The sequence below is a fragment of the Ambystoma mexicanum genome, chromosome 5p (genome assembly GCF_040938575.1).
Source record: "Ambystoma mexicanum isolate Mex_15411 chromosome 5p, UKY_AmexF1_1, whole genome shotgun sequence".
Classification (NCBI taxonomy): Eukaryota; Metazoa; Chordata; class Amphibia; order Caudata; family Ambystomatidae; genus Ambystoma; species Ambystoma mexicanum.
The window spans coordinates 23,744,728-23,770,841 of record NC_090930.1 but is presented as its reverse complement, the minus strand read 5'-3'; the positions used below and the strand labels follow the sequence as shown (position 1 = coordinate 23,770,841).

General features: G+C 50.4%; 1 protein-coding gene across 5 annotated transcripts in view; it reads left to right on the top strand.

The window, feature by feature from the left end:
• The window catches only part of TAF1 (TATA-box binding protein associated factor 1), a 1,380,965-nt gene that overhangs the window by 667,617 nt on the left and 687,234 nt on the right, over positions 1–26,114 (top strand). For all 5 annotated transcript variants that reach the window (XM_069612352.1, XM_069612355.1, XM_069612353.1 and 2 more), the window contains exon 17: positions 3,364–3,505. In XM_069612352.1, coding sequence (XP_069468453.1) covers positions 3,364–3,505 — 142 coding nt within the window. The remainder of the gene's footprint in view (positions 1–3,363; positions 3,506–26,114) is intronic.

Below are 26,114 nucleotides of genomic sequence, written 5' to 3'. Positions count from 1 at the left end.
ATAAGGCCGAGAACTGCAGCTGACATTATATGAACAAAGAACTTGTGTGCTACTGAGCTTTGAAAGCCCAGGGAAAGACCAGCTATAGAGAGGTCTGGCACCACGTTGGCGCCCATTCAAAAGACTCTGGCTGGTCCCCTTTTCTTGTAAACATTATAGTACCAAGAGGCCACAGGAAAGGCCAGCATAGAGAGTTAAGGTGGTCATACAAGGGTCGAGCTAAATCTCTTGTACAATCGAAAGTCCTTAACCCATTACAAAAGTTTTTAAATTGTGAAACGGGCGTGTGCGCCTGGCTGAGGGAAACGCAGTGCAAACAGTAAATGTGTGAAGCCTGACTGGGGGCTGGAAAAAGCGAAGGGAAGTGAAACCCTCAAGGTGTTACAACTAAGTGAACTGTGTTAAACTGGCAAATGGGAACCCGACTGAGGGAGGCCAACATTGCAACAAGGATCAGAGCCCGGTTGAGGGGGATACACGGGTGAAAGGAAATCACCCGACGGGAAGATTACTGAAAGGAACTTTTGTTTTGTTGTTTATAGCACATCGGGCGCTCTGAAGCAAGAGATTTGGTGTAAAAGAGACCACAGAAGGCCCTGATATTTTGCAGGCCTCCGCACAGATGTCAAAGTGAGTAGATTGCTCGCTTTGACATCAGTGAAGAGCCTGCTGACGCAGGTTCAAATCCCGGCAGGGCCAAACTCAGCCTTTCATCCTTCCGAGGATGATAAATGAGCACCACACCCTGTGGGTATTAATAATAACCAGCGCTCAGATATCTGAGGGTTCGTAGCGCTATATAAATGCAAAATGATTATTATTATTGTTATTATTATTTTGAAAACTGTGAGCTTGTGCTGGAGAAACCCAGGAGTGTGCTGTGCTCGAGAGTCCCGCCTTGTCCCGTACTAAAAACGTGGGGGAGACCCTAGTTATATCACCCTGACTTATCGTTTTGTGGATATTTCTTTCTTTTCTGGTGAACATTATCCCACATTATTTTGTAACTTAGCGGTTAGGATTGGCAATTGTTTTTTTTAGTATAGGCCCTTTTTATTTTGCCTTATTATTATTTGAGGGTCGTAGTTTGCTCCCATCTTAGATTTAGGTTTAGATCAGGCGTTTTCTCACCCATTTATATAGTATAATAAACACCCTTGAACTGTGATCACTTGTGTCTGTCTTTACTGTTGCCACCCTGAGTTCATTACAGAAAGGATGAATTTCCTGGCATTAATAACAATATTCAATATGTTCCTTAGTCTAGTACTATAATAAATTAGTTATTTTTGTGCTTACCGTTTCATTTACTATTTCTGTAAAGTGTTAACTGCCCCCTTCGTCTTTAGTTCATTCTTACTGCTTGGTGTATGCTACTCATGTGAGTGGTTTAGCTGATCTGGGAATGTGAGAGCCTTGCTAACCCTAGCTGGCCGTTTCAAAGCCCTAACTACCCATCACTTGTCAACTATACCTACATTGGCCTTGTGTTGTGAATTATAGCTAAATAATGTAGATGAGCATGCCTGTGGGGAGTGCCACATATGCTTCTTATTTGCTAGAGTGAGGATGTAGATAACTCATAGTGAACTCATGTAGGCAACAGATAAGTGCAAAGGCGATGACAGCCCTGGTGAGAGGGAGGTCAGCCGCTCACCAAGTATGTGCAGACCAGAGACAACACCGCAGGCAAGTGTGGGCCCGAGGGCTAGTGCAAGGGAGTGTGAATGCTGGTGGCGATCGAGCAGAAGGCCAGGACCCAATTGGACTCTTAAGGGACCTGGCTGGCAATCGCAGCATCTGTGGGGATGGTTGGCGCAGGAGGGACAGAGGGAAAGAAGAGGAGAAGAGGAAAGTCTTGAGTTGCTTGCAGAACTTTGGGAGATCCAGTTCAAGATGGAGAGAGAGAGGGAGGCTGTTGCAGAGGACGGGGCCAGCCGAGGAAATAGATCTGCCACCAGCTCTCTGCTTTGAGTAGCGTTTGACCAGCAGAGAGTTGGAGCCGGATGATCGAAGGGTTCTTGGAGGAGAGTATTTAGTGGAGTGATTTTAGGGCTGGAAAGCTGGGTCCCTGTGCTTGAGGCCAAGAATAAGTCTTGCAGCCCTATTCTGGATAAGTTGGAGGGGGCAGAGGGAATGAGAAGGTAGGTTGAGGAAGAGGCTGTTGCAGTAATCCAGCCTAGAGAGGACCAAAGCTCTGGCGACATTGAGCTTATGGGAGAAGGTGAGGAAAGGGAGAATGCCTCTAAGGAGGTGAAGTTGAAAGTGGGCCTTCTTGGCAAGGTCCAAGATGTGAGGAATGAAGGGGCTAGAGGTGTCGAAGATGACCCTGAGGTTTCTAGCTTTAGAGGAAGGAGAGGGTGGGGGACACCATAGAGGGTGGCCAGAGTGCAAGGAAGAAGCAGGGAGCAGGGGCCCCGATAGGACGGATCTCAGTCTTGCTTGCCTTCATTCAGAGATCATTAGAAGTGCACTAAGACTGGATAGCGGACAGGCAGTCCGGGATGACGGAGGAGGAGAAGAGAGAGGAAGAAGGGACTTTGAAGAAGTTGTGTGTCAACTGCATAACACTGGAAATGTGGGGAGAAGGTGGGGATCAGGTGAGCAAAGGAGTGAGGCAGATGTTGAAGAGCCAAGGCGAGAGGATAGAGCTCTGGGGAACACCACAAGTACAGATAGAAGTGGAGGAGAAGGAGCCCAGGATCACCTGAAGAGGCAGTGAGTGGGGAAGGAGGTCAACCAATTCAGTGCCCAGTCTGAGACACCAAGAGTATCTTGGGGCTGCTTTATGAGGATGGATTGGTTGATCGTGTCGAAGGCAGAAGAGAGGTCAAGGATAGTGAGAACAACGGGACGTTGGAGTCAAGATTGGCAAGCAATTCTTCACGGCTGTTCAGGAGAGCAGTTTCTGTCCCTCTGGACGCTCGGAATCCAGATTGATGGTCATGCAAGCAACTAACGAACTCAGGGTGTTTGGTCAGTTGGGGGAAGAGCAACTTCTCCAGGGGTTTTCCAAGGAAGGGAGTGGTAGAGATGGGACGATAGTTGGCTGGACAAGAGGGGTGGGCAGAGTTTTTTTTTAATTTTTTTTAGGAGGGGGTGCACAAGGAGTGTGCTTGAGCGAGGAAGGTAAAGAACCAGAGGCAGGAGAGTGGTTGCAGGAATTAGCGAGAGCTGGTGCGAGGGAGCAGATGTCCTTGATAGTTCTGGAAGAACAGGGAGAGACCTGTTTGGATGAGACCTTCATAGAGCGGGCTACTCTAGTGAGGCTTGTGGTGGAATGTTCAGATGTCTGTTCTCAGAATAAGGTAACAACTTTTACTTCTTGGCATGTGTAGGTTAATTAAATGGTTTGTTTTGCAGGTATTTATTTATCGTTTATTTTGGAAGAGTAAGGATCGGCCACGAAGGATACGCATGGAGGACATCAAGAAGGCTTTCCCGTCCCATTCTGAGAGCAGTATACGCAAGCGTCTGAAGCTGTGTGCAGATTTCAAACGAACAGGTAAATCGACTTTCTGATGCCAGGGCTGCTCTCTCTGTGTTGTGTACCCGATGACATACCAGAGCTGCTGCCTGTGTGGATCGGATAGCTGAACAGCTCCCTGTGTGCATTGGATCCCAAGGTTTCTGCTGTCTGTGTGTGCTGGATAGCTCAGTAGCTCTGTGTATACTGGATCCAAATGATTATTCCAGAGTGCATCCACATCCAGAGCTGCTGCCTGTTTGGATTGGATCCCAAGGTGTCTCCCAGTATGGATCTTATTTTCTTTAAAGTGCGGTCTTAGCTTGATAGCAGTGGAGCGCTGTACAAGGTTTGGGAAGCCAGCATTTGGGCTGGCATCTTAGTGCAGTACTGTGAGTTGCGATCTCTGCATCCATTGGGAAATTGAAAAATTGTGGGGGCATTCCGACTCCATACTGGGACCGAGTTCCAGAGAATGGGTGTGTGACAAGAAAAGTATTGTTTGCGGGTCCTCTCTTTACAGACTAGTTGTGATACAAGGCGGTTGGTTGATTTACTGCTCAAGGAGCATGTGCCATCATATATGTGGAGCTTAGCTGCCAGGTATGCGGCTGTGCTACCCGAGACTACTTTGTAGATGATGAGATGATGCACATAACCTTGAACTGTATCCTGGCCTGGAGATGAAGCCAATGTATTTTGCTTAGGGGAAGGGTGATTTGGTCAAACCTCTTGTCAGGAAGCCGAGTGAGTGGCTGGGATCCCTGTCAGGAGTGCATTTCACCCATCGATGTGCAAGAGAACAAGGGCCTGTATTAAAGAGCCAGATGTCCTGTTGCGGAATTAAGGGTTTGACTTTGCAAAGGGTGGGGATTTGGAGGCAGTCTTGGCTGTGTGTTTCTCGAAGGACACAGGCTGCTGTCAATGGCGAAGCCCAAGTATGTTGATGAATCAGAGAGTTAGGGATTACATCCTTCTAGGTGCATATCATTGAACCATTGTTGGACAAGTTGTTTAGCGGGGGGACCGATGAGGAAGAATTCGGTTCCTGCTGTCTTACGTTTGAGGTAGGCAGTCATCATCCAGGAATGGATGATGGTTAGGTAAATCATGGAGACAACTGATGTCCTGTAGGATTTGTGTTCTCATGTACAACTGAGTATCGTCCGTGTATTCGAGTATGGCTAAATCAGGGTCTTTGAGAAGTGTACCCAGAGGCTCCATGTAAAGATTCAAAATGATCTGTCAAAGGATGAAGCCAATGTTATTTTTAAATAGTGTCTAGTGGCTACTTGTATCAATACTTTCAGGGGTTTACACATCTTTTCTTGAGCTGATGTTTTCCATCCTTTGCTTTATTTTATTTATAGAGCACACATAACCCGTGGGTATCTGGGCGCTTTTGCTTAGGGATCCACAGTAGTTGCATACAAAGAGTACAATTGGCAGTTGACTTGTGTTACAGATCGAGCCAACATACCAGACAGAGTTATGCACAATAGTGTAAACAGGGAGAATGCATGACAATTGGCTAGTGTTACAGATCTAGGCAGCTATCCGAACAGTGCATGTGACATTTGTAGAGATAATTGGCAACCTTAACTATGCTGGGCAAAGAGCCAAGATTTTAAATTTTTTCTAAAAATCCAGAATGAAGGTTCAGTTCTTAGTGCTATGGGTAGGGATTTCCAGAGCTTAGCTTCAAGAACTGGGAAGCTGATCCCACCTGCTTTTTGTGATTTGTATCTGGAAATATTTAAACAATGTTTGTATTGAGACCTGGTGGGCCTGATAGATTGGCTTCTGGTGAATTTGTTGACCAACATTTTTGGGGCAGAATTCGAGAGGCATTTGTGAGTGATCACTAATGTTTTGAATGCAATTCTGTCTTGCACTGGGAGCCAAAAGGCATTGCGTCTTGCTGAGGATATGTGGTTGGCTCTCGGGATGTTTAGGGCCGTTCTTAGCGCATTGTTTTGAAGAACTTGTAATTTATTCAAGTTTTGTTTATTAGGCTTAGGTGTAGAGCATTGCTCTGGCCAAGGTGATGATGGACAGGAAGGGCTTGCAAGCATTAATCAGTTTGGATGTGTATGTTTTTGCTGAAGCCGTGGCATTTACTTGCCTGGTAAGGCAGAGGCTAGAGTCCAGATATATGCTTAGAGTTTTAGGTTTGATTGAGACTTTGATGTTTTTACCGTCAATATTGAAGGAGTTGTATTGGTTGTCTAATTTGTTTAGACGTGACCGTCAGCCAATAAGAAGTAGCTTAGTCTTGTCATTCAGGCAGAGGCCATGGGTGACCATCCATGCCTGAATTATTATGTTTATTTATTTCAAAGGTTTGGTGTCTTTGTCATAGGAGCCTGTCAGAGTGATGAGGATTTGCGTGTCATCTGCATAATTAGTGTAGGTGACACCTAAATTGTCCAAGTGGTCAAATAATACTTGGTGAAGATATTATATAGCGTAGGGGAGACACAGGAACCCTGTGGAACTCCACAAGAGATTGGGGCAGATTCAGCCGAGGGTGTTGGTGCGAAAGCCCTCCTGGTCCTGTCCGCTAGGAAAGACTGTATCCAGGCAGCGGTCTTCGCAGAGAAGGAGGCTGCTGATGTCAAGTGTCTAGTGAGGATTTTGTGGTCGTCTAAATCAAAAGACGCTGATCAATCGAGCAGGAGGAGGATGGCCAGATTTCCTTTATCTTTTAATTCATCCATTAGAATTTTGTTTTTTTACTTTTCTTTATTGGCAAGGAACAGTAGCAGGCACACAACACAGTACATCAGCAATTATTGTTACATATTTAGGATTAGCAATGCATGATACATACAGGGGATTTACAGAGGGGGGACAGATTTACAGCCCATTAGATTTTCCCAGTCCGAGGTTATGCTTCAGACTGTGCGTCTGACAGGGGAGAAGCGAGCAGTTCTATGTCGTCTTTACTGTTCAAATAGCTACAGAAATCTCGCCACACATTTTTCGGGCGGGAGTTCGTGGGGAGGGAATTGATGTAGTCTTCCTCGCACATTTGAGTCCAAGTAAGGGCCTTCAACCACATCTCGGGAGGGGGGGGCGGTCATCGCTTCCAGCACTGTAGTATGCATTTTTCGAGGGGATTGGGTCCTCCGACGTATTCCATATCTATGACATGTAATCACCACAGCTGTGTTGCTTCGGAAACTTTTTTCGGCGTCTGCGTCCTGCATCGATGACGTCGATGCGCCGTCGTCGAGGGCCTCCTCCGACGTCCGAAGTCATCCGATGTGATAAGTAGGACGCACGACGCCCGTAGCCTCAGTTCCGTTTTTTCCGCGAACGTGTTGCTTCGTGAATCTCGGTTAACGCCTTGACTCTTTGGAGTTCTGTTCTTCTCGGTTCTTCGAACCTGTTCGTTTTGTGAAAATCCTTCGTGTGAAGATGTCTTCTACTTCGTCTTCGACCCCCCGTCCGGGTTTCAAGAAGTGCGGGGAGTGTGGGTCCAAGATGTCGGTGACGGACTCGCACGACGCCTGCCTCTGGTGCCTCGGGGAGGCCCACGACACGGATGACTATCGACTGCCAGTCGCTCACGTCCAAAGCCTTACGCGAACGTAAGAAGAAGTTGTCGGTAGGTCGGGTGTCCAAGCCCAGGAAGTCGAAGTCTGCGGGGCTTTCGACGGATGATTCGAGGGGTGACTCTCCGCGTCATCGTCGGAAGTCTCGTGGGTCTCCTTCTAGGAGTCTGTCTCGCCACTCCTCAGCCTCATCGAGGCATTCTCGGAAGCGCCGACACCGGTCGTCTTCCAGGTCCTCTTCGGAGGACTCTGCCCGGCACGTCGCTTACCCCACCAGCCGTGCGACGCCGGAGGAATGGGCTTCCTTTGGGAAGAAAATGCTGGCGATTCTTGAGTCGCAGGGTACTAAGCCGTACGCGCCCCCGAGTGGGGTCGATCGTGAGAGGTCGAGAGACACCGCTCGCAAGAGTGGTCAGTACGAGTCACGGGCGAGGTCCCGTTCGGACAAGGAGACTCGTTCTCGACGTACCCGTTCCAGGTCCCGGTCCTCGACGCGTTCGAGACCGTGTGCACCTGTGAGGTCTTCGAGGAAGACATCGACGTCTGAGGCGTCGAGGGCGTCGACAGGCTTTCTCGAGGCTCCGGCTCCGAGGAAGTCGTCGAAGCCGTCGACGCTCAGGTCGTCGAGGGACACGCTCGGGGCTCCGGCCTCGAGGGCTGTGTCGACGCCGCCGATACTGGAGGCGCTGCATCTGACGTCGACGCCGATTTCCTCGACGCCGATTTCCTCGACGCCGATCCTCTCGGCGCCGATGCCGGTTCTCTCGACGCCGGCGCCGATTCGCTCGACGCCTTTCGTGTCGGAGGTACCCCGTGGCACGGGAGAACCCCCTAGGAAGGCTCTGGTTAAGAGCAAGCACTCTCGGGTGCCTTCTTTTCGCCACCTGGACTATATTTCAGAGGCAGATGAGGATTCTGATGGCCTGGCTCCTAGTCAGGTTCCAGATGAAATTGTCTCGGGCCATAGTCAGTTTGACGATTTGAGACAGTCACTGCATGATGCCAGTGGACTGGACACCTCTCTGGAGGTGGAGTTTTGTAGGCCTGAGCCTGGCTCTCATGCCGATTCCTCGTACCGGTGCCTTATGGCTAGGGTTTCTGAGTACTTGGGATGGTCTGCTCCCCCAGGGGAGTTTGTGCAGGATGATCTGACGGACATCCTTGATGTTGGTCCCCCAACTGATCCGGTACTGCCGTTCCATATGGCTTTACAGAGAAGGGTGGCGGCGGCTTGGACTGCTCCGGAGAGTCTCCCGGCGGTGGGCAGATCCTTGTCGCGAAAATACCGTCCAGCCAGTAGCGACCCCTGCTACTTGACCAGGCACCCCACTCCGGAGAGTTTGGTGGTGCAGGCGGCCACGGCCCCGGCAAAGCAGGCGTCGTACCCTACCATCCCTCCTGATAGGGACGACAAACGTTTTGATGGCTGGGCGAAGAAAGTGTTTTCTTCTGGTGGTATGGCGCTTCAGGCGGCCAACTCCATTTGTGCCTTGTCTTGTTTCACACACACTCTGTGGAACTGTGTTGCATTAGCGGCTGAACATATTCCCGAAGGGGACGAACGGGATGGTTTCCTTGCGATGGTCCAGGATGGTAAGGATGCCATGTGTGAGTCCGTTCAGTCGGGTTTGGACTTAGCTGAATGCGTCAGTAGGTCCATGGCGGCGAGCACCGTAATACGCAGGTTTGCCTGGTTGCGGAAGTCTGGGTTTGCTCCTGATGTGCAGTCCCGGCTCCTCAACATGCCCTTTGACGGTGAACACCTTTTTGGCAGCAAGGCTGACGAGAGCCTTGAGAGGTTGCAGACCTCAAAAGCTGCAGCGAAGTCGTTGGGCGCTGCAGTTCGCCAACCTACGCTTTTTCGTCCTAGGGGACAGCATTGGAGGGGTAGTTCCTTTCGCTATTACTCCTTCAGTAAAGCGAGAGGAGCTGGCAGTCAAAGAGGCCAACGCAGGGGTACCAGAGGTGGACGACAGGGTAGCCATGGTGCCAAGGCCGCTCGGGCAGTTGCCTCTTTGCCCTCAGGTAAAGCCGCGGCCGCTCCCATTCAGTCATGAGGCCATGTCCCATGGTTCGCCGGTTGGGGGAAGGCTGGCGCAGCATCTTGTAGAGTGGCAAGACATTACTTCAGATGTGTGGGTTCTGGAGATCATAACCCACGGCTACTGTTTTCCCTTTCGGCACAGGCCTCGCGACAATCCACCGGGGACTCTCTTTGCAGAGTCCGGATCCGCTCCTTGCGCAGGAAATTCAAGCCCTGCTGGAGAAAGGCGCCATAGAACTGGTGCCTGTAGCGGAGAGGAACAAGGGATGGTATTCCCCTTATTTTTTGATTTCGAAGAAAGACGGGGGATTGAGACCCATCATGGACTTGCGCGGTTTGAACAAACTCCTCAGGAAGGACACGTTCAAGATGGTTACTCTCTCTCAAGTCCTCCAGGCCCTTCAGCTTCAGGACTGGTTGGTGTCACTCGACCTCAAGGATGCTTAATTCCATGTGCCGATCCATCCCAAGCACAAGAAGTACCTGAGGTTCGCGGTTGGCGACTCGCACTTTCAGTTTCAGGTCCTGCCGTTCGGATTGACCTCCGCCCCGAGGGTTTTCACCAAGCTCATGGTGGTGGTGGCAGCGCATCTCAGGCAAGGGGGGATTCACGTCTACCCCTACCTGGACGATTGGTTGATCAGGGGGAGCTCTCCCGAGCAAGTCCTGGATCATCTGTCCGTCACCTGCCACTCCCTTCACAGGCTGGGCTTCTCCCTCAATTTAAAGAAGTCCCATTTGACGCCAACACAGCGGCTCCAGTACATCGGAGCAGTGCTCGACACTTCCCTGGGGCAGTGTTTTCCTCCCCAGGTGAGGGCTCTTCACATTCAGCAGATGGTGCACAAGTTTCAGCATGCCCAGACGCTCCCCGCGTTCGAGTTCTTGAGGTTGCTCGGCCTCATGGCATCCTGCATTCTTCTGGTGCCAGAGGCTCGCCTGCGGATGAGATCTTTGCAGTGGGCGCTCAAGACGCAATGGTCGCAGTCCTCCGGCAGGATGTCGGACCCGGTTCAGGTGCCGCCCTCGGTCGCCCTGGACCTTCTGTGGTGGGCCGTCGAAGGCAACTTGATGAAGGGGGCTCCATTTTGACTTCCCTGGCTGGAGGTGACGATCGTGACGGATGCATCCCTCACGGGTTGGGGAGCTCATGCCAACGGGCTGACAGTCAGCGGTCGTTCGTCTCCGTCGGAGTCCAGACTCCATATCAATCTGTTGGAGCTGAGGGCCGTCAGGCTTGCCCTGAAGGCTTTTCTGCCGACTGTGCGAGGAAAGAGTGTCCTGATCCTGACGAACAACACAGTGGCCATGCACTACCTCAACAAAAAGGGGGGGGCAGGGTCACTTCCTCTGTGCAGGGAGGCGATGCAGCTCGAGTTCTGGGCCATCCAGCAGGAAGTTTCGATCTCGGCAGTTCATCTGGCCGGAGACGAAAACGTGACGGCGGACGCTCTGAGCAGGCAGAGCACGATCTCTCACGAGTGGGAGTTGGCTCAGGAGATTCTCCTGGAGATCTTCGCCCTTTGGGGGACCCCTCAAGTGGATCTCTTCGCCTCCAGTGTCAACCGGAAGTGCGAAAGGTTTTGCTCGCGGGAATTTCCTCCAAAAGGAGCCTTAGGAGACGCGTTCGTGGTGGAGTGGTCATTCCCGCTGCTGTATGCGTTTCTTCCAGTCCCCGTCATCCCGCAAGTGCTGCGGAGGTTACGGAAGTTCGGTTCCCGGATGATCCTCATTGCTCCGGCGTGGGCTCGGAGGACGTGGTACCCGGACCTTCTCGACTTGTCCATCTGCCCTCCGCGTCATCTTCCCTACCGAGACGATCTGCTCTCACGGGAGGGGGGGGGTCAGGTTCTCCATCCAGAGGTCAGATCCCTCAACCTTCACGCTTGGCTTCTGAAAGGTTGAGGTATAGGGATTGGGACCTCCCTGAAGACGTGATGGAGGTGTTGCTTTCGGCCCGAAGGCCAGCAACAAAGTCTCTGTACCGTTGCCGTTGGCGTAAGTTCTGCGACTGGTGCAGAGTTCAGAATGTGGTTCCTTTTGCATGTGACATCCCCATGGTTCTGTCCTTTTTACTTTCTTTGGCCCACAGGGGCTTGCAAGTGGGTACCATTAAAGGTTACCTGGCGGCGCTGTCCATCTTTAAGCGCTCGTCTGAAGAGTGTTCTTACTTTAAAATCCCTTTAATTTCACAGTTTCTGAAAGGGCTCACTAATGTGTTCCCTCGGTCACCTTTCCTGGTGCCCGGTTGGTATTTAAACCTTGTTCTTAAGTTTCTTATGGGTGCTCCGTTTGAGCCTTTACATTCTTGCCCTTTGAGGCTGTTAACTCTGAAAACTGTGTTTTTAGTTGCGGTTACTTCCGCTCGCAGAGTGAGTGAGTTACAGGCACTTTCAGTTAAGCCACCCTTCACTGTATTTCACAAGGACAGGGTTGTCCTTAGAGTTCGTCCTTCTTTTCTTCCGAAGGTAGTGACGGAATTTCATTTGGCCCAGAAGGTTGTTCTTCCGGCATTCTATCCTCCTCCGCATCCTGGTAAGGAAGAGGAGAGGCTCCATAGGCTTGATCCTAGGAGAGCTTTAAGCTTTTATGTTTCACGCATGTCCCCGGTCAGAGTGGACGATCCACTCTTTATTGGTTACGCTGGAAAGCGTTTGGGGCAAGCTGTGACGAACCAGACTTTGTCTCGCTGGGTTATTTTGGCCATCTCGGAGTGCTACCGCTTGGCGGGTAGGGACCCACCGGCTGGCTTGCGGGCCAATTCTACCAGGGGTATGGCTGCATCTACTGCCCTGCAGAGGGGTGTTCCTATTCGCAACATCTGTGATGCAGCCACCTGGGCTTCAGTACATACATTTGTATGTCACTATTCCCTTGATTCCATCCGAGCACAGGATCTGGCCTTTGGCAAGGCGGTCCTTTGCTCTGCTATTTGATTGGCTATTCTAAATTTTGATTCTAAATTCTTTCCCTCCTCCTTGCTCTGGTACTGCTTTGGGAGTCTGTCATAGATATGGAATACGTCGGAGGACCCAATCCCCTCGAAGAACAAGTTACTTTCTTACCTGGTAACGTTCTTTCGATGGGATGGTCCGACGACGTATTCCATATCGCTCCCGCCCTGCCTTCCCCGCTGCAGAATTTCTTTTGTGATTGCAGCTTACGTTCCGCAAGGCTTTGTGTCTGACTGGCAGTTGACTAGTGTCACACGTTCTGGGGGAAAAAACTACAACTGAGGCTACGGGCGTCGTGCGTCCTACTTATCACATCGGATGACGTCGGACGTCGGAGGAGGCCCTCGACGACGGCGCATCGACGCAGGACGCAGACGCCGATAAAAGTTTCCGAAGCAGCACAGCTGTGGTGATTACATGTCATAGATATGGAATACGTCGTCGGACCATCCCATCGAAAGAACGTTACCAGGTAAGAAAGTAACTTGTTCTTTGGCCACCATGGCCCCCACATTCAGAAACCTGGACACTTTCTTCGCCCCAGCCCCATCCCACAACCCGAACAGTATAGCAAGAGGATCAGGGCCGATAGGGATCGCCACTATCTCTGACAGGGCTTCAGTCACTGCCTCCCAGAACGGGGCCAGCGCGCTGCAGGTCCAAAACATGTGGGTTTGGTCGGCCTGCATAGATCTGCATCTCGGGCAACCGTGGGACTGGTTCTGAGCAAATTTCTCCACCCTGTGGGGCATGTAGTATAGCTGGTTGAGAAGCTTATATTGCATACATCTGAATCTAGAATTGAGGGAGACCTTTGCGTGTGTGTAAGCACATTTTGCCCCACATGGCGTCTGTAATTGCCAAACCCAGTTCATTGCTCCATGTGTCCCGCGGTTTCTGGGGTGCGTCTACCGACTTAGCCATCAGCATTTTGTATAGGGAGGATGCTATAACCCTACCGCTGGCCGAGTTGAATATATAGCAGATCTTGGGAGAGTCGGGGGCTTGTCAGGGTAGGAGGGCCAAATGGCACGAACTGCCGCTCTTAGTCTAAAATATTGTAGCAGCTCCAGAGCTGATCCTGAGTGACCAGATCGTCCTGTCTGTGGGGTGATGAATTTCCCTTCGGGGAATAGATCCGAGAGCGCCCGATACCCTAGGTCAAGCCAGTGTCGCATGAGGAGTTTGTCATGTGTGGGGGTGAGACCCGGAAAGAGCCAAATAGGTAACCACTTATAATATGGGTGATGTTCGGGGTGGGATTGCAGGAGTCGTCTCCATACCATGGTTGTGGTGGCTACGTGGTCAGCCGGGGCATCAGTCTGGTACGAACGATGAAGAATTAGGGACATAATATTTACCTCCTCACTAGCGAAGTTCTCAAGTTTCATGTGGGGGGATGGGTCTAGGTGATTATACCAGTGTGTGGCATGTTGGGCTTGTGCGGCAATCCAATATCGGGTAAGGTCAGGGGCATTGAAGCCCTCTTTCTCGTAAGGTAAAGTCATGTGTTGCCACTTCTTGCGAACCGCGCCAGAGTGCCATAGGAATTGGGCACATCCAGAGAGCAAATATGTGAAGTAATTTTTCCCCGGCCAAATCGGGACATTCGCAAAAATATAGTGAAGATTGGGGACTACTATCATTTGGATCAGGGACAGCTTGCCCGATAAGGAGAGCAAGATGTCAAGCTGGCGTAACCTCCAGAACTCCACGAGTTGCGCAGTAGCAGTTTAATTGTCGGGCAGTAGCGAGGATCTAAGTAGGTATACCTGAACCCTGAGGTATCTGATGCCTCCTGGGGACCAACTGTTAGGGAGAATTCTCCTTCTCGGGCTAATTTCACTCACCTAGTGAGTCCCCCAGCAGCTTTGCTGGATTTCTGGAGTTTATTTATTCCACCTGGTAAGAGTGTACATCCTTTTTCCACTCTTACATGTGTTTTGGCCTATGTGTTGTTACTCATTGTGTGATCTTGGACACTGGAGCACACCACTCCAAGTGCCCCTGTTCTTGTATGGGTTACACAGCACCTTCAGTGTAGTAACCCAGGGTTGTCTTTTAGACTTCCCTCTGACTCCATTTCGCTGGGGCTGACTACTGTCCCCCAGAGAAAGGTAAAGTTGCCATTTACTTTACAGAGTCATTTTTACCACAGACCCAGTACACCCCATCTTACATGGAGTGCTGGAAAGGGCTAATCTGTACCCCTTTTCTGCCTGTACCTCCCTGAGCATTGTTTTGCTCTTTTAACATTTAGACTTGGTTGGTGGCAGTGGTATTACCGTAACTTTTCTACCGCGATTATATTAGATAAACGTGGTACTGTTCTTGACTATTATATTAGCCTCGAACATAAACCCGCTTGACCAAATCGTCTTTCTTTTGGCTCCGGTTGGGTTTATTCGCCATTTCTTTTTGTTAAAGTCCTTCTTGTGTTTTACTTTGCGCTGCAAACTAGGTTTGCCTTCTTTGTTCACCGTCTTTTGGCGGGCTTCTGCAGAGAGGCCCTCCTCTTGGCGCCTGGGTGTCTAGGTAGACTGAATGTGGGGAAGGGGTGTAGTCACCCCCTGCACAAGGTATCCTAGGAAACCCAAGTCGCACTTTGCCATGATTGGCTGAGGTGGTTGTCTCGGCTGGACAACCCCCCTGCTGCGTGATTGACAGCCAGGCTGTGTGAATGGGGGTTTTGCGCATAAAAGGCAGGTCTCTTGGGCTAGAAGTCAGTCGTCTCTGGAACTACAAGGAACCGAAGAGAAGCGGAGAGAATGACGGCTGCTGCAACTACCCCGTCCCGGTGAAGCCCTCCTGCAGTCCTGAGCTATCTTCCCTTTGACGACTAAGAGAAGATCCAGTCCAGAGTCTTATTCCCTTGAGCCTGGTGGGGATAACCAGCTCATCATCTTCAGCCAGAGATCTCCGCCGTGGTCGAAATCGCTGCACACTGCTGTAGTGGTCTGGATAGCCACCTGCTGAGCCTCTCCTGTTTTTTTAAGGAGCACACCTTTGCGTTGTCGCTGCTGTCGGCTTCATCCCTGTGTGGTGCAGACCCCCTTCAGATGTCCTCCTTCACAACGAAGCTTCAGGAATCGTGGGTCTGCGGGAAACCAACAGGAACAACTGCCAGGGCACCAGCTGCATCGTGGAAATAAGGTACTGTGTCCTACTCGAGGAAACTGGGTGAATCCCTTTTCTTCATCCTCAAGGCTCGTCCTTGTCTTCCCTCCTTCTTATAACTTTTGCTTCCCAACATTGACAATATTCAAGTACTTTTTGGCTACACGGAATCATGAACTGTCTAACGGTGTGATCTTCGGCACAGGCCTCCGGTGTCACCTAAACCTGGCTCCGACCCTTTGACTTTTGAACTCCTGTTTCTGAGTGTTTCTCGATACTGTATGCCTAACCTAAATATTGCCTGTGATTTTTGCCTCCAACTCCCTCTGGGTATCTCAGGTGCTAAGTGTGTTTTTGCCCCGGTAGCATTTCATGTCACGGATATGCATTTATTTAGTAGACCGAACTGTCAAAAAGTGATCGCAACTGTATCCGCGGTATCATGTTTTGTTCATAACACCGGTTCATTCAAACACAGGATACTTACCTTGAGACTTACTGTACAAAGTAAATTGGTTAGTTGTAGTATATTTAACGTGTGGTTTTGTTTAACGTTTAATAGAGGTGTTGTGTTTATAACTGATGGTTTAAAAATGAATGTACTTATATTTTTTTACCTGAAACCTTGAGTCAGTGTCTGCTTGAGTCAAAGTAATTGTGGTCCCTTTGTGTAAATCTCTGCTACTGCTCATATACTCTTGAGATAAGCCTGGCTGCTCTGCTACCACTATAACTTAGTAGTACGGGCTTGTACCAAAGGTAAAACTTGTATTGCCACCTGTAGTCTTAATCAGGTGTGGTGGTCCCTAAGGGCACTGCACAGGATTCTGCCTAACACCAACAAAGGGGGAATTTGCATGCCGGTTGGAGGTTTGCAGTAGTGTGTGGCAATATTTCGGACTTGGAGTAATTTATGGTAAAGCCCGAGAATGTGCCAATTTTTGTTATATCACGGATGATCGGGTCTAGATGTACGGAAGGGTCTCTGATGTAAAGGAGTACGTCGTCAGCGTATAGTGATGTTATTTCCGGTGTGTCGCGCAAACGTATGACCTTGCGAGTATGTTTATCTCTGACACTGTCAGCTATGGGCTCAATAGCTAGCGCAAATAATATAGGGGAGAATGGGCAGCTCTGGCGTGAACCCCTATGGAGCGTAAAGGGAGACAACGTCAGGGAGTTAACCAGAACTCTGGCCACAGTGTTTGTATATAGCAGTTTGATATAGGATATCATGCATGGACCGATTCCAATTTTTTGCTGTACTGCCCACATATATTGCCAAGAGACCATATCGAATGCCTTTCGGGCGTCCAGGGTAACCGCTACTGCATTGGCTTTAGGATAAATTCTAGACATGAAATTAAAGAGCCGTCGGATATTGAGGGCAGTTGAGCGGGCGGGGACGAAGCCGCTCTGGTCTGGGTGGACCAGGTGCGACATTATGGGGAGGAATCTATTCGCTATTGCCTTGTCAAATATTTTGGTGTCTGTGTTTATAAGTGGTAGGGGTCTGTAGGAGCCACAATCATCCAGGGGCTTACCCGGCGTGGGGAGCAGAGTTATAAGGGCTTCTCCCAGGTATTGGGGGCGGGTGGCGAGACGGAGCGATTCGGTCCAGACTTCGTGTAATCTCGGACCAAAATGGCAACATGTTCCTGATAAAGTTCTGAGGAGAGCCCGTCCGGGCCGGGAGCTCTGCCCTTAGGGAGGGCAGAAATAACCTCAGCAATCTCCTCAGGGGTGATAGGGGCGTCCAGCTGCTCTCTGGTGGCTCGAGAGATGTAGGTCATGGGAATTTGGTCAAGTAGGAGATTTATGTCGTGGGGGTTGTGTTCGCGCTGGGTGCATACAGGGCCGCATAGAATTCCGCGAAAGTCTCCAGGATGTGCGGTTCTGACCAGTGTTGGCCAACACTCGTATCCCTGAAGTTATCGATTCAGGTTCTACCCCCTTCAATGAAGGCCAGCCTGGCCAGGGTTCGCCCTGGTCTGTCCCCCTCGCCGTACTTCCGCGCAGCCAGGGGTCGGGCATGGTATTGTACTTCCCTAAGGGTGTGGGATTCGAAAGTTTCCAACTCTGATGTTATCTGTGCTAGTTTGATTGGGGAAGGGGCGGAGGTGTATTCCCGCTCAAGTTCTTTATATTTGGTTTCCGAACGTTGTAGGCTATTTTCTATATCCTTTAGTACCCCAGATTCCCTAGAGATGCACATACCTCTGATAAAGACTTTGAATGCCTCCCACCGGGTACCATCAGGTGTGTCGTGATGTTTGGTACAGTCGAAAAAGGTGTTAATGTCAGCCAGGATTTCAGCCTTGAAGACTATATCTCACAGTGCCTCTAACTTGAAGCGCCAGGCGGAATGAGTGGGTGGGCCAGGCCCCAGCGTGATCCGTAGTGTCACTGGGAGCGTGCGTGCCAGTATCTGTATGTCTGTGGTCTTTCCCATTAACTCGTCTGATAAGAGCAACAGGTATATCCTAGATTGACTGTCATGTACAGACTGGTAAAAGGTGTAATGTCTCGTGAGTGGGTAAAGTGCCCTCCAGGCATCCCGTAAGCCCAGTGTGTCCATGTATGTATTTAGGCGGTTGGCGGCCCAGGACATGGCTCTGCTGGCGGTGCCCGATCTGTTTAGGTCATTATCTAGGATCAGGTTCATGTCTCCCCCCACCCCCATATAATTGGGATCCCGATATATTTCATGAGAAGGGTGGTTACTTCATCAAAGAATTCAGGGGCATCGATATTTGGGGTGTATGTGTTCACCAGTAGACACTCTGTGTTGGCTAGAAGTCAGTCTAGAATTACATATCTGCCCCGAATCTATATAGCTAGTGCGCAGTGAAAATTCAACTGACTTGTGGACCAGGGTCAGCACTGCCCTGGACTGGGTGGAATACATAGTGTAGAACCTATTGGAGCCCCAAGTCGGTGCAAGGGATGCTGCGAGGTGCCCAAGGGCATGTGTTTCTTGGAGGAGGAGTATTTTAATTCCGTGTCTCTGGGCATATGCAGTTATCCTGCAGGCTTTTGTGAAGTTGCTTAACCCCCGGACGTTCGACGTCATTAGTTTAATGGTCATAGTATAATATTATGGAACATCCCAACAGTGAGATCCGTCGCCTTTCTGCGGTACGTTTACTGCTGCCGCACTGTTGTGCCCCTCCGTAGCCTCAGCCACAGCTCTCTTGCCATTTTCAATGTAACATCCCCCAACTTTACCACCCCCCTCCCTCACTAACCTCCCCCAACTAGCAGTGTAGTGACACCCACCCAAGTAGCGTGCGCAGGCATGCCGGTCCCAACTAGGCAGTGCCTGCTCACCTACCCTACCGGGGGCACAGCTGATAACAAACCGCCAGAATTGCCATTGCATCTGCCGCGGGGGTCGCTGCTGCAGTGTACCCAACTTAGCTAATAGTTTGGTGCCGAAAGCACCACATTACTTTCAACAATGATTTATATCTAGATTGCAAGCAAAACATTATGATGCATTGTAACAGGCAAGGGATGATGTCATGTCAGTTGCGGCATGAGTGGTAGTAGGGGCCTCCAGGGGAGTCGGGAGGCGAAGGCAGCCCTTATGCGAGTATGGTTATGACACAGTTGGTGTACCATGGTGCCGGCTTAGGAGGAGGAAGGACTTTTGTCAGTGACCATGGTTCCGCCCGATGGACCCCACCACTAGTAGCAAGCATCCATCGCCTTAGTCATTATCCATTAGGTCATCCGTAGGTTCCCGGAGCGGGATCTGTGATTCGATGAACTTCACTGCTTCATCTGGAACCATAAAAAAGAGTTTATTGCGGTGGGTAAATTTCAAACGTGCCGGTAATAGCATCGCATATTCAATTTTCCTTTCCTTAAGCATCTTCTTCACACCATTGAACTGCCTGTGCTCCATCTGGACCCCCACGGAAAAGTCAGGGAAGATTCTGATGACTTGCGAGTCCAGTCTCAGTTCACCTTTCTCCCATGCTAGCCATAGTATGTGATCCCTATCCCTGTAGCTGAGAATCTTAGCAATTATTGGTCTGGGAAAGTCGCCCGGTTTAGGGCTGGGGGCCAGCGCCCGGTGTGCTAGCTCGAACGGGGAGAGCTGAGGGTTATCTAGGAGGTCCTTGAGGAGGTTTTCGACCGCCAATTCCATTTTACCCTTGAGAGCGGACTCCGGAACACCCACGATGCGGATAGTGTTCATCACACTTGGGCTTCACTTGTTTCATATCACGCACCAGATCCGTAACTGTGTTCTGTAGAGAGAGCACCCCGTCCTCGTTGACCCCAATTCTTGCATCCGCCTCAGTTAATCTAGTCCCGTGTTGGTCTAACTTTGTTCTCAGGGATGCCACGTTCGCGTTAATGTCGTCCAGCTTCTCATGGAATGAGGCAACATTCTTTGCCATGGACTCCATCATCGCCATTAGATCGGGCTGAGGGGGGTCTGACGGTGGATCTATGTCATCGTGGTTCAGGGAGGGGCATCCCTGCTCAGGCCTGGGTGTCGACTTGGTGCATTTGTCCATAGCCCCCACCTTGTTGGCACCGCGTGATCTGTTCGACATGCTGTGGGTGGATAGCGGCGTATCCCCAAGAGGGGAGCATTTCCGGTGAGATCCCACTTGCCCAGACCCCCTATGGAGAGTCTGGCTAAGCAGGCACACCTCCCTAACCTCAAAGGGGGTGGCTCCCCTCTTGGGAGAAGGGACGAATTGTTCTGATTAGTCATAGTAATTAAAGAAGGAATTAGGAGACAAAGGGCTTTGCACCCAATGTTTTCCTGTGTAGGACAGGGGGAGACAGTAACTGAATTGTTTACTTATCCCGCTGACTCGGTTTTTCTCAGGTCACACAATGAATCCTTTTGGAGTCGCTGGGGACACTTTTTTCTGTCCATTGTTCGGGTGAAGGGTGTGCAGGGTTTGCAGGTTTATGATGAAGAATGCAGACTTTCGCAATAGTCTTCTTCGGGACACCTTACAGGATGGAGGAAGAAGAATTCTAGCGACGGTCCCCCTTTGCAGGTGATGACAGGCGTTCTTCCATTTGCAGTCACATATGCAGCTCCAAGACGTGTTCCCTGTTAGTAAAGATTTCTCTTTTGGCAACGTTCCCTTCATAGTTTCTACGGACCACCAATCTTTTTGCTTATTTTTTAACCTGTTCTGAGGAAAAGAAAGCCTTCAGCTTCACTTCCCCTGCCTTTTGCTCATTTGTTATGGGGAAACCTATCAGGCCTTCAGACTATCAGTACTGGGAAACTGTTTCCCTTTTTGTCTTGTTACTTTTTGTAACTTTTTAACAAATTGCACAAAGCATTTCACAATGCAGTGCAATGGCGATACTTTTGTATCAGCCTATCTTTTTACATTTGGGATGTTTGGTTATTTTTATATGTGCTTAAAGTCAAGCTAGTGACAGCAGACACATTGTTTACATGTTTGAGTCATTATTAGAAGCCGCCGAGGGAAGGCCAACAGGAAAGGCCGTCGCCCCTCTCTGCAGCTCCGCTGCGAGGGGATGTGCAAGGAGTCACAGGTGTCTTGCCTGCAACATAGCCTCCGGATGCCGGCCCGTGCACTCTCCCGGCCCACTACACGTCACGAGGAGCGTATGACCTCTAAGATGGCCGCCGCCGTAACCGTTGCCATGGAAACCACAGCAACAACAAAGTCTGCCTGACCCGATTGGGTCCCACACCTCACGCCGACCTCCCCATCTGCTTTAAATGGAGGGGAGGCGCACCGCGAGGCGAAGCCGCCGAGGGAAGGCCAACAGGAAAGGCCGTCGCCCCTCTCTGCAGCTCCCCGCTGCTCGGAGCTGCTAGCCGCAGGAATCCATGCCTGCACCCCCAATAATGGCTGCTCCACGGCTACCACGGCCCTCCCACCGGACCTCAGTCGGAGAAATGGAAACCTCTCGCTGCGCACTGGCACACGGAACCCCACCGCCTACCAGACCAGTCTCGCAGTGAGGAATGCTTGCCTGCGCTCCAGATACGCGGCACAGAGCCGCTTACACCGCCGTGCAAGCGCTCTCATCAGCTGCCTCACCGTAAAGTCCTGATGGATTGCCCGACACAGCCCACAATCTGTCCATAACCCTCATAATGCCCAGTGCTGTATGGCTTACGCAGCTGCGCGGAATGCCACCGTCGTCATATGCCATCAAGCTAGTAGAGCAGATCGCACCTGCAAGGCACGCCCCACGACATCCGCCTGTGCAGATCCACCGCCCCTTGCGGTCATAAGAGCTCAGGACTTGGAGCTTCCTACAGATGCACTATCTGCAGCACAACATGTAAGTCCATTGTGCACAAACTTAAATGTTCCTCTTGCTCACGCCGCTTTGTTATGCAATGGTACCCCCACTGCCAGTATATGCAATGTTGTTGCCCCCACTGCCCTGTTGGTCAATGGTGCCCCCACTGCCAGTATATGCAATTTTGATGCCTTCACTGCTACTACATGCAATGTTGATGCCCCCTCTGCTATTACATGCAATGTTGATGCCCCCACTGCCCTGTTGGTCAATGGTGCCCCTCTGCTATTACATGCAATGTTGATGCCCCCACTGCCCTGTTGGTCAATGGTGCCCCCTCTGCTATTACATGCAATGTTGATGCCCTCACTGCTATTACATGCAATGCTGATGCCCCCACTGACATTCTATGCAATGTTGATGCCCCCACTGCCCTGTTGGTCAGTGAAGCCCCGACTGCCTTTATTGCCAATGACAGGCAGGCTTATGCTCCCCACACCACCAAACCTGTACCAACCACAACCCCCAACCAAAAACCTACCTCAACCTCCTCCTGTAGTCCTCCATCCAAATTCCTGACTTGCGCCTTGGTTAACGCCCGCTCAATTCCAGCTCACACACTTGATGTACATGATCTCATCAGCAGGGAAAATCTCGACATTCTTTTTGTCTGTGAGACCTGGTTACAAGACACCTCCGGACCCGCACTTTCGCTCGCCATCCCATCTGGTTAAACCATATTCAGGCAGGATCGGATAGGCCAAAGGGGGGAGAGGGGTGGCCATCATAGCCAAGGACACCCTTGACATCAGAAGAATCAAGGGGGAACTAGGGCACAACGCCGAATACCTCCTCATCAAACTCAAAACGTCTCCCAATTCCACCATTGCCTTTCACCTCGTGTATCACCCACCAGGCCCTCCCACCGACTTCCAAGAAACCCTCATCCATTCTCTGTCCCACAATCTGAAAAAAACCACCAAAGTAGTAGTACTGGGTGACTTCAACCTAGAGCTCAACGACCCCCACGACGCCAACGCCACTGCCTTTCAAAAAGGACTAACCACCTTAGGGTTTGTCCAAGCCATCACTGAGCCCACACACACTAAAGGTCGGACCCTTGACTGGGTTGCGCAACATAATTGCCCCATTCTCCAGTCCACCATATCCCCTATCCCTTGGTCAGACCATTCCTGCATTAACTTTCACATCGACATCTCTACTGAACCATCGAAACCCACTATCCTGCTCCCCGCGACACTATCCAGGAGCTCTAAGAAACGAACGAAAGATACCCTCCTCCCACACCTACAGGTTCTAGCCCTGCAACCACCTTTCCCCAATGATCCTGTAATATTAGCCAACACCTTCAACCATATCATAACCACTGTAGTAGATACTATTGCTCCATTGACAGCCAAAAAAGCCAAGAAAACTAAGCATTCCAATGCCTGGTTCACCCAAGCGCTCATGGATCTTGGATCCAAAAAAAGGGCCTCACTTGTCAAATGGAAAAGAAACCCCACTGAACCGAACAAAACCGCCTTCAAGGCCATTGCCACAGAATACATAATTGCTATTACTCAGGCCAAAGCTGAATCCTACAACACAAGAATTAATAATGCGGATTCCGGGACTAAAGAAATCTTTGGTATTTTCAGGGAACTTGAATCCCCCTCAACCCCACCACCCAGCATTGTCAAAGACGAGGCCTGGTGTAACCAAATTCAAAAAGCTATGCTCGACAAACTTGACTCCCTTCACACAAAAATCCTAGCCCATCAAAAGGCTGTCTCCTCCCTACTAGCAGCCCAAACGGCACCCCCTACACTGGACACACTCAACCAGGCACCCAAATTTGATTTCTCTCCCATGAGCGAATCGGAAGTCATTGCCCTCATTAAGTCTGTTAAGCCTTCTAACTGTAAGGGAGACGCTTGCCCAGCTCACATCATTAAAGATTGTGCGCCAGTCATCGCCCCCTTTGTGACTGCTTTCATTAACTCCTCCTTCCAATCTCCCACTGTACCCAGCTCCCTTAAAGAAGCCTGGGTCCGATCTCTACTAAAAAAAAACATCTCTCGACCCGCTGTTACCTGGCAACTACAGACCCATTACTACTGTCCCCTTCCTCTTAAAGATCTTGGACAAAGCAGCTTATCTGCAAGTTCAGAAATTCATTGAGGATAACCACCTTCCTGGCCTGCGCCAATTTGGATTTTGCCCTCGTCATGGCACTGAAACTGCGCTACTTGACCTAAAAAATCAAATAGACGACATCAGAGACTCAGGCAAACCGGCGCTCCTTCTGCTCCTAGACCTCTCTGCGGCCTTCGACTTAGTAGAGCACAAAACCCTATGCCATCACCTCGCAACCACTGGGAACTTCTCCCCAAAGGCTTGTGCTTGGATCAACTCGTTCTTGCGTGAGAGAGTAATGAAGGTTTTCTCAGAATCCTCCAACGCCATACCTAGTCTGATCAAATGTGGAGTCCTCCAGGGCTCCTGCATTGCCCCCACTCTATATAACCTCTACACCAGACCCCTGTTCCGTATTCTGGACTCACTGGGCATCTCATATACCAACTATGCAGATGACACCCAGGTGCTCGTACCCCTATCGGGAGACTATCGCACTGATACAGATACCCTCAACATCATCTACTCCATCATTCAATCCTGGATGGCAGATAACTGGCTTTGTCTAAACAGTGAAAAAACCGAACTCCTGCTGATCCGGTCCCTTGACACACTGAGCAAACTTGACAAGGAGTATCAGGCCTTCAATATAGACAACACCCCCATCGCAGTATCACAAACCATTAAGACACTGGGCTTATACCTAGAACCTAGCATGACCATGGATAGGCAGGTCAATGCTATAGCCTCTTCAGCAGCGTACCATTCCAAACTGATCAATGCTATCAGGCCATTCCTCACCCAACAGAACTGCATTACCATAGCCAGAGCTATTATTGGCTCCAGACTTGACTATTGCAATGCCCTCTTCGTCGGTACCTCCCAAAGAAACCTGGCCACACTCCAGATCGCCCAGAACAATCCCTTTAGGGCCGCAACAGGCATTGCATGCAGAGAACACATCTCTTTGGTCAGGAGAGATTCACACTGGCTACCCATCAAAGAAAGGGTGATCTTCAAAACCCTTGCCCTAACTCACAAATGTCTTCATGGACTCGCACCCCCCTATCTTGAACAAAGGATTCACAAACAAACAGCGTCCAGACCCTCTAGAGCCGCCTATGCCAACCGCATCCTGACTCCTCACACGCGTAGAGTGCGTGCTGGGGGCTCGAGCTTCCCATCAATGGCAGCCTCTCTCTGGAACAACCTCCCAAATGAGATCAGATCAATCGAATCCCATGCTGCCTTCCGCAAGGCATTAAAAACTAGGCTTTTTGTTTTCGAGGGATTCCCCATGTATGATCCCTGACATATGCTCCCGCACTGAATGATACATTGTATAATACTGTTATGTAACTGTACCAACCAAAGCTAATGTTATATACTTTTTGGGCTGCTTATTGTAACCCTCAAGCAAGCCTTCTTAAGTATCCTTGACAGCGCCTCTATGCCAGTGGGCTGCAGCGCGCTCTACAAATGCAAAATAAATAAAATGAATAAATTAGTGTGCACATTCGCGTTTACCGCATATGATTACTAAATGTGACTAGTCCCCTAAAATGACCTTGCAACGAGATTTGGTCTTTGTCCATATAGTTGCTAGGCCTTTTTCCTGCGTTACCAGGTCAGGAGATCCTAGGAGGGTGGAGGGGAGGGTATGTATCTGTGTGTCTCCCAGGAACTGGATGGAACTTCTGGTCCCACTACACATATGTGGTGCCAGAGAGTCTAGGTGTGGGGCATGAGTGAAACCAATAGCTGTCCCTGTTTGGACAATTGCTGCCTGTTTTAATGGTGCAGATCCTTCCAGACTGGATTTTGGATAAAAAGAGGACTACTGCAGCCATTTCTTCAGGTCAACGTTGGAGCCAAGAATCCCTATAGACAGAGGGGCCTGGCATCCCTTCCTGCATCTGCCCAGTGCAGCTCTGTCCGACTACCTGATCTGCGAAGGCTCTGGGCAGTGCTTCTACCCCTAGACTAGTGGGCCTATTCAGTCTCGATGTGTTCTCATCAATCCAGCCACCCTGAGTCTTCAGAAGTGGCCCTGGACCACCCAGTGGACTGCTATCTCGCTTGAACCGTTGCTGTTCCACGTTTGCACCCGGAACTTTGGTGAACGCCAGCTTGTAGTATAAGTCGCTGTCCTGATGAATTTCAGCATCCCAGTCTCAAGGGATCCTGTCCTGGAAGGACTTCTGCAACCACGACTGGAAGGATGCTGACGTCGTCTGTGTACCATGGCTGTCATTAGAACTCGACTTCCCCCATCTTGCGAGGTGTAGTTAAGAGGGTTGCATTGGTGATTCCTTCGTCAGGTTTTGCACTCTGTTCTTAGTCCCTACCAGATGAATCCATGCACCCGCAGCTCCTGGGCACCTCTCACCGGAACCAACGGCAGGAAAACCAACCCCCAGTTGACCCATCAAGTCGCCTGGGAAAATTGTCGGGTTGGTTGGGGGGAGGGGAATAGGGAGGTGAGCCCACTCTGCAATACCCTACCTAGGGGTAGAGGCAAGTGTGACCTCACCGGGAGAGTCTCCCCATTTGGGGCAAAAGGCCTT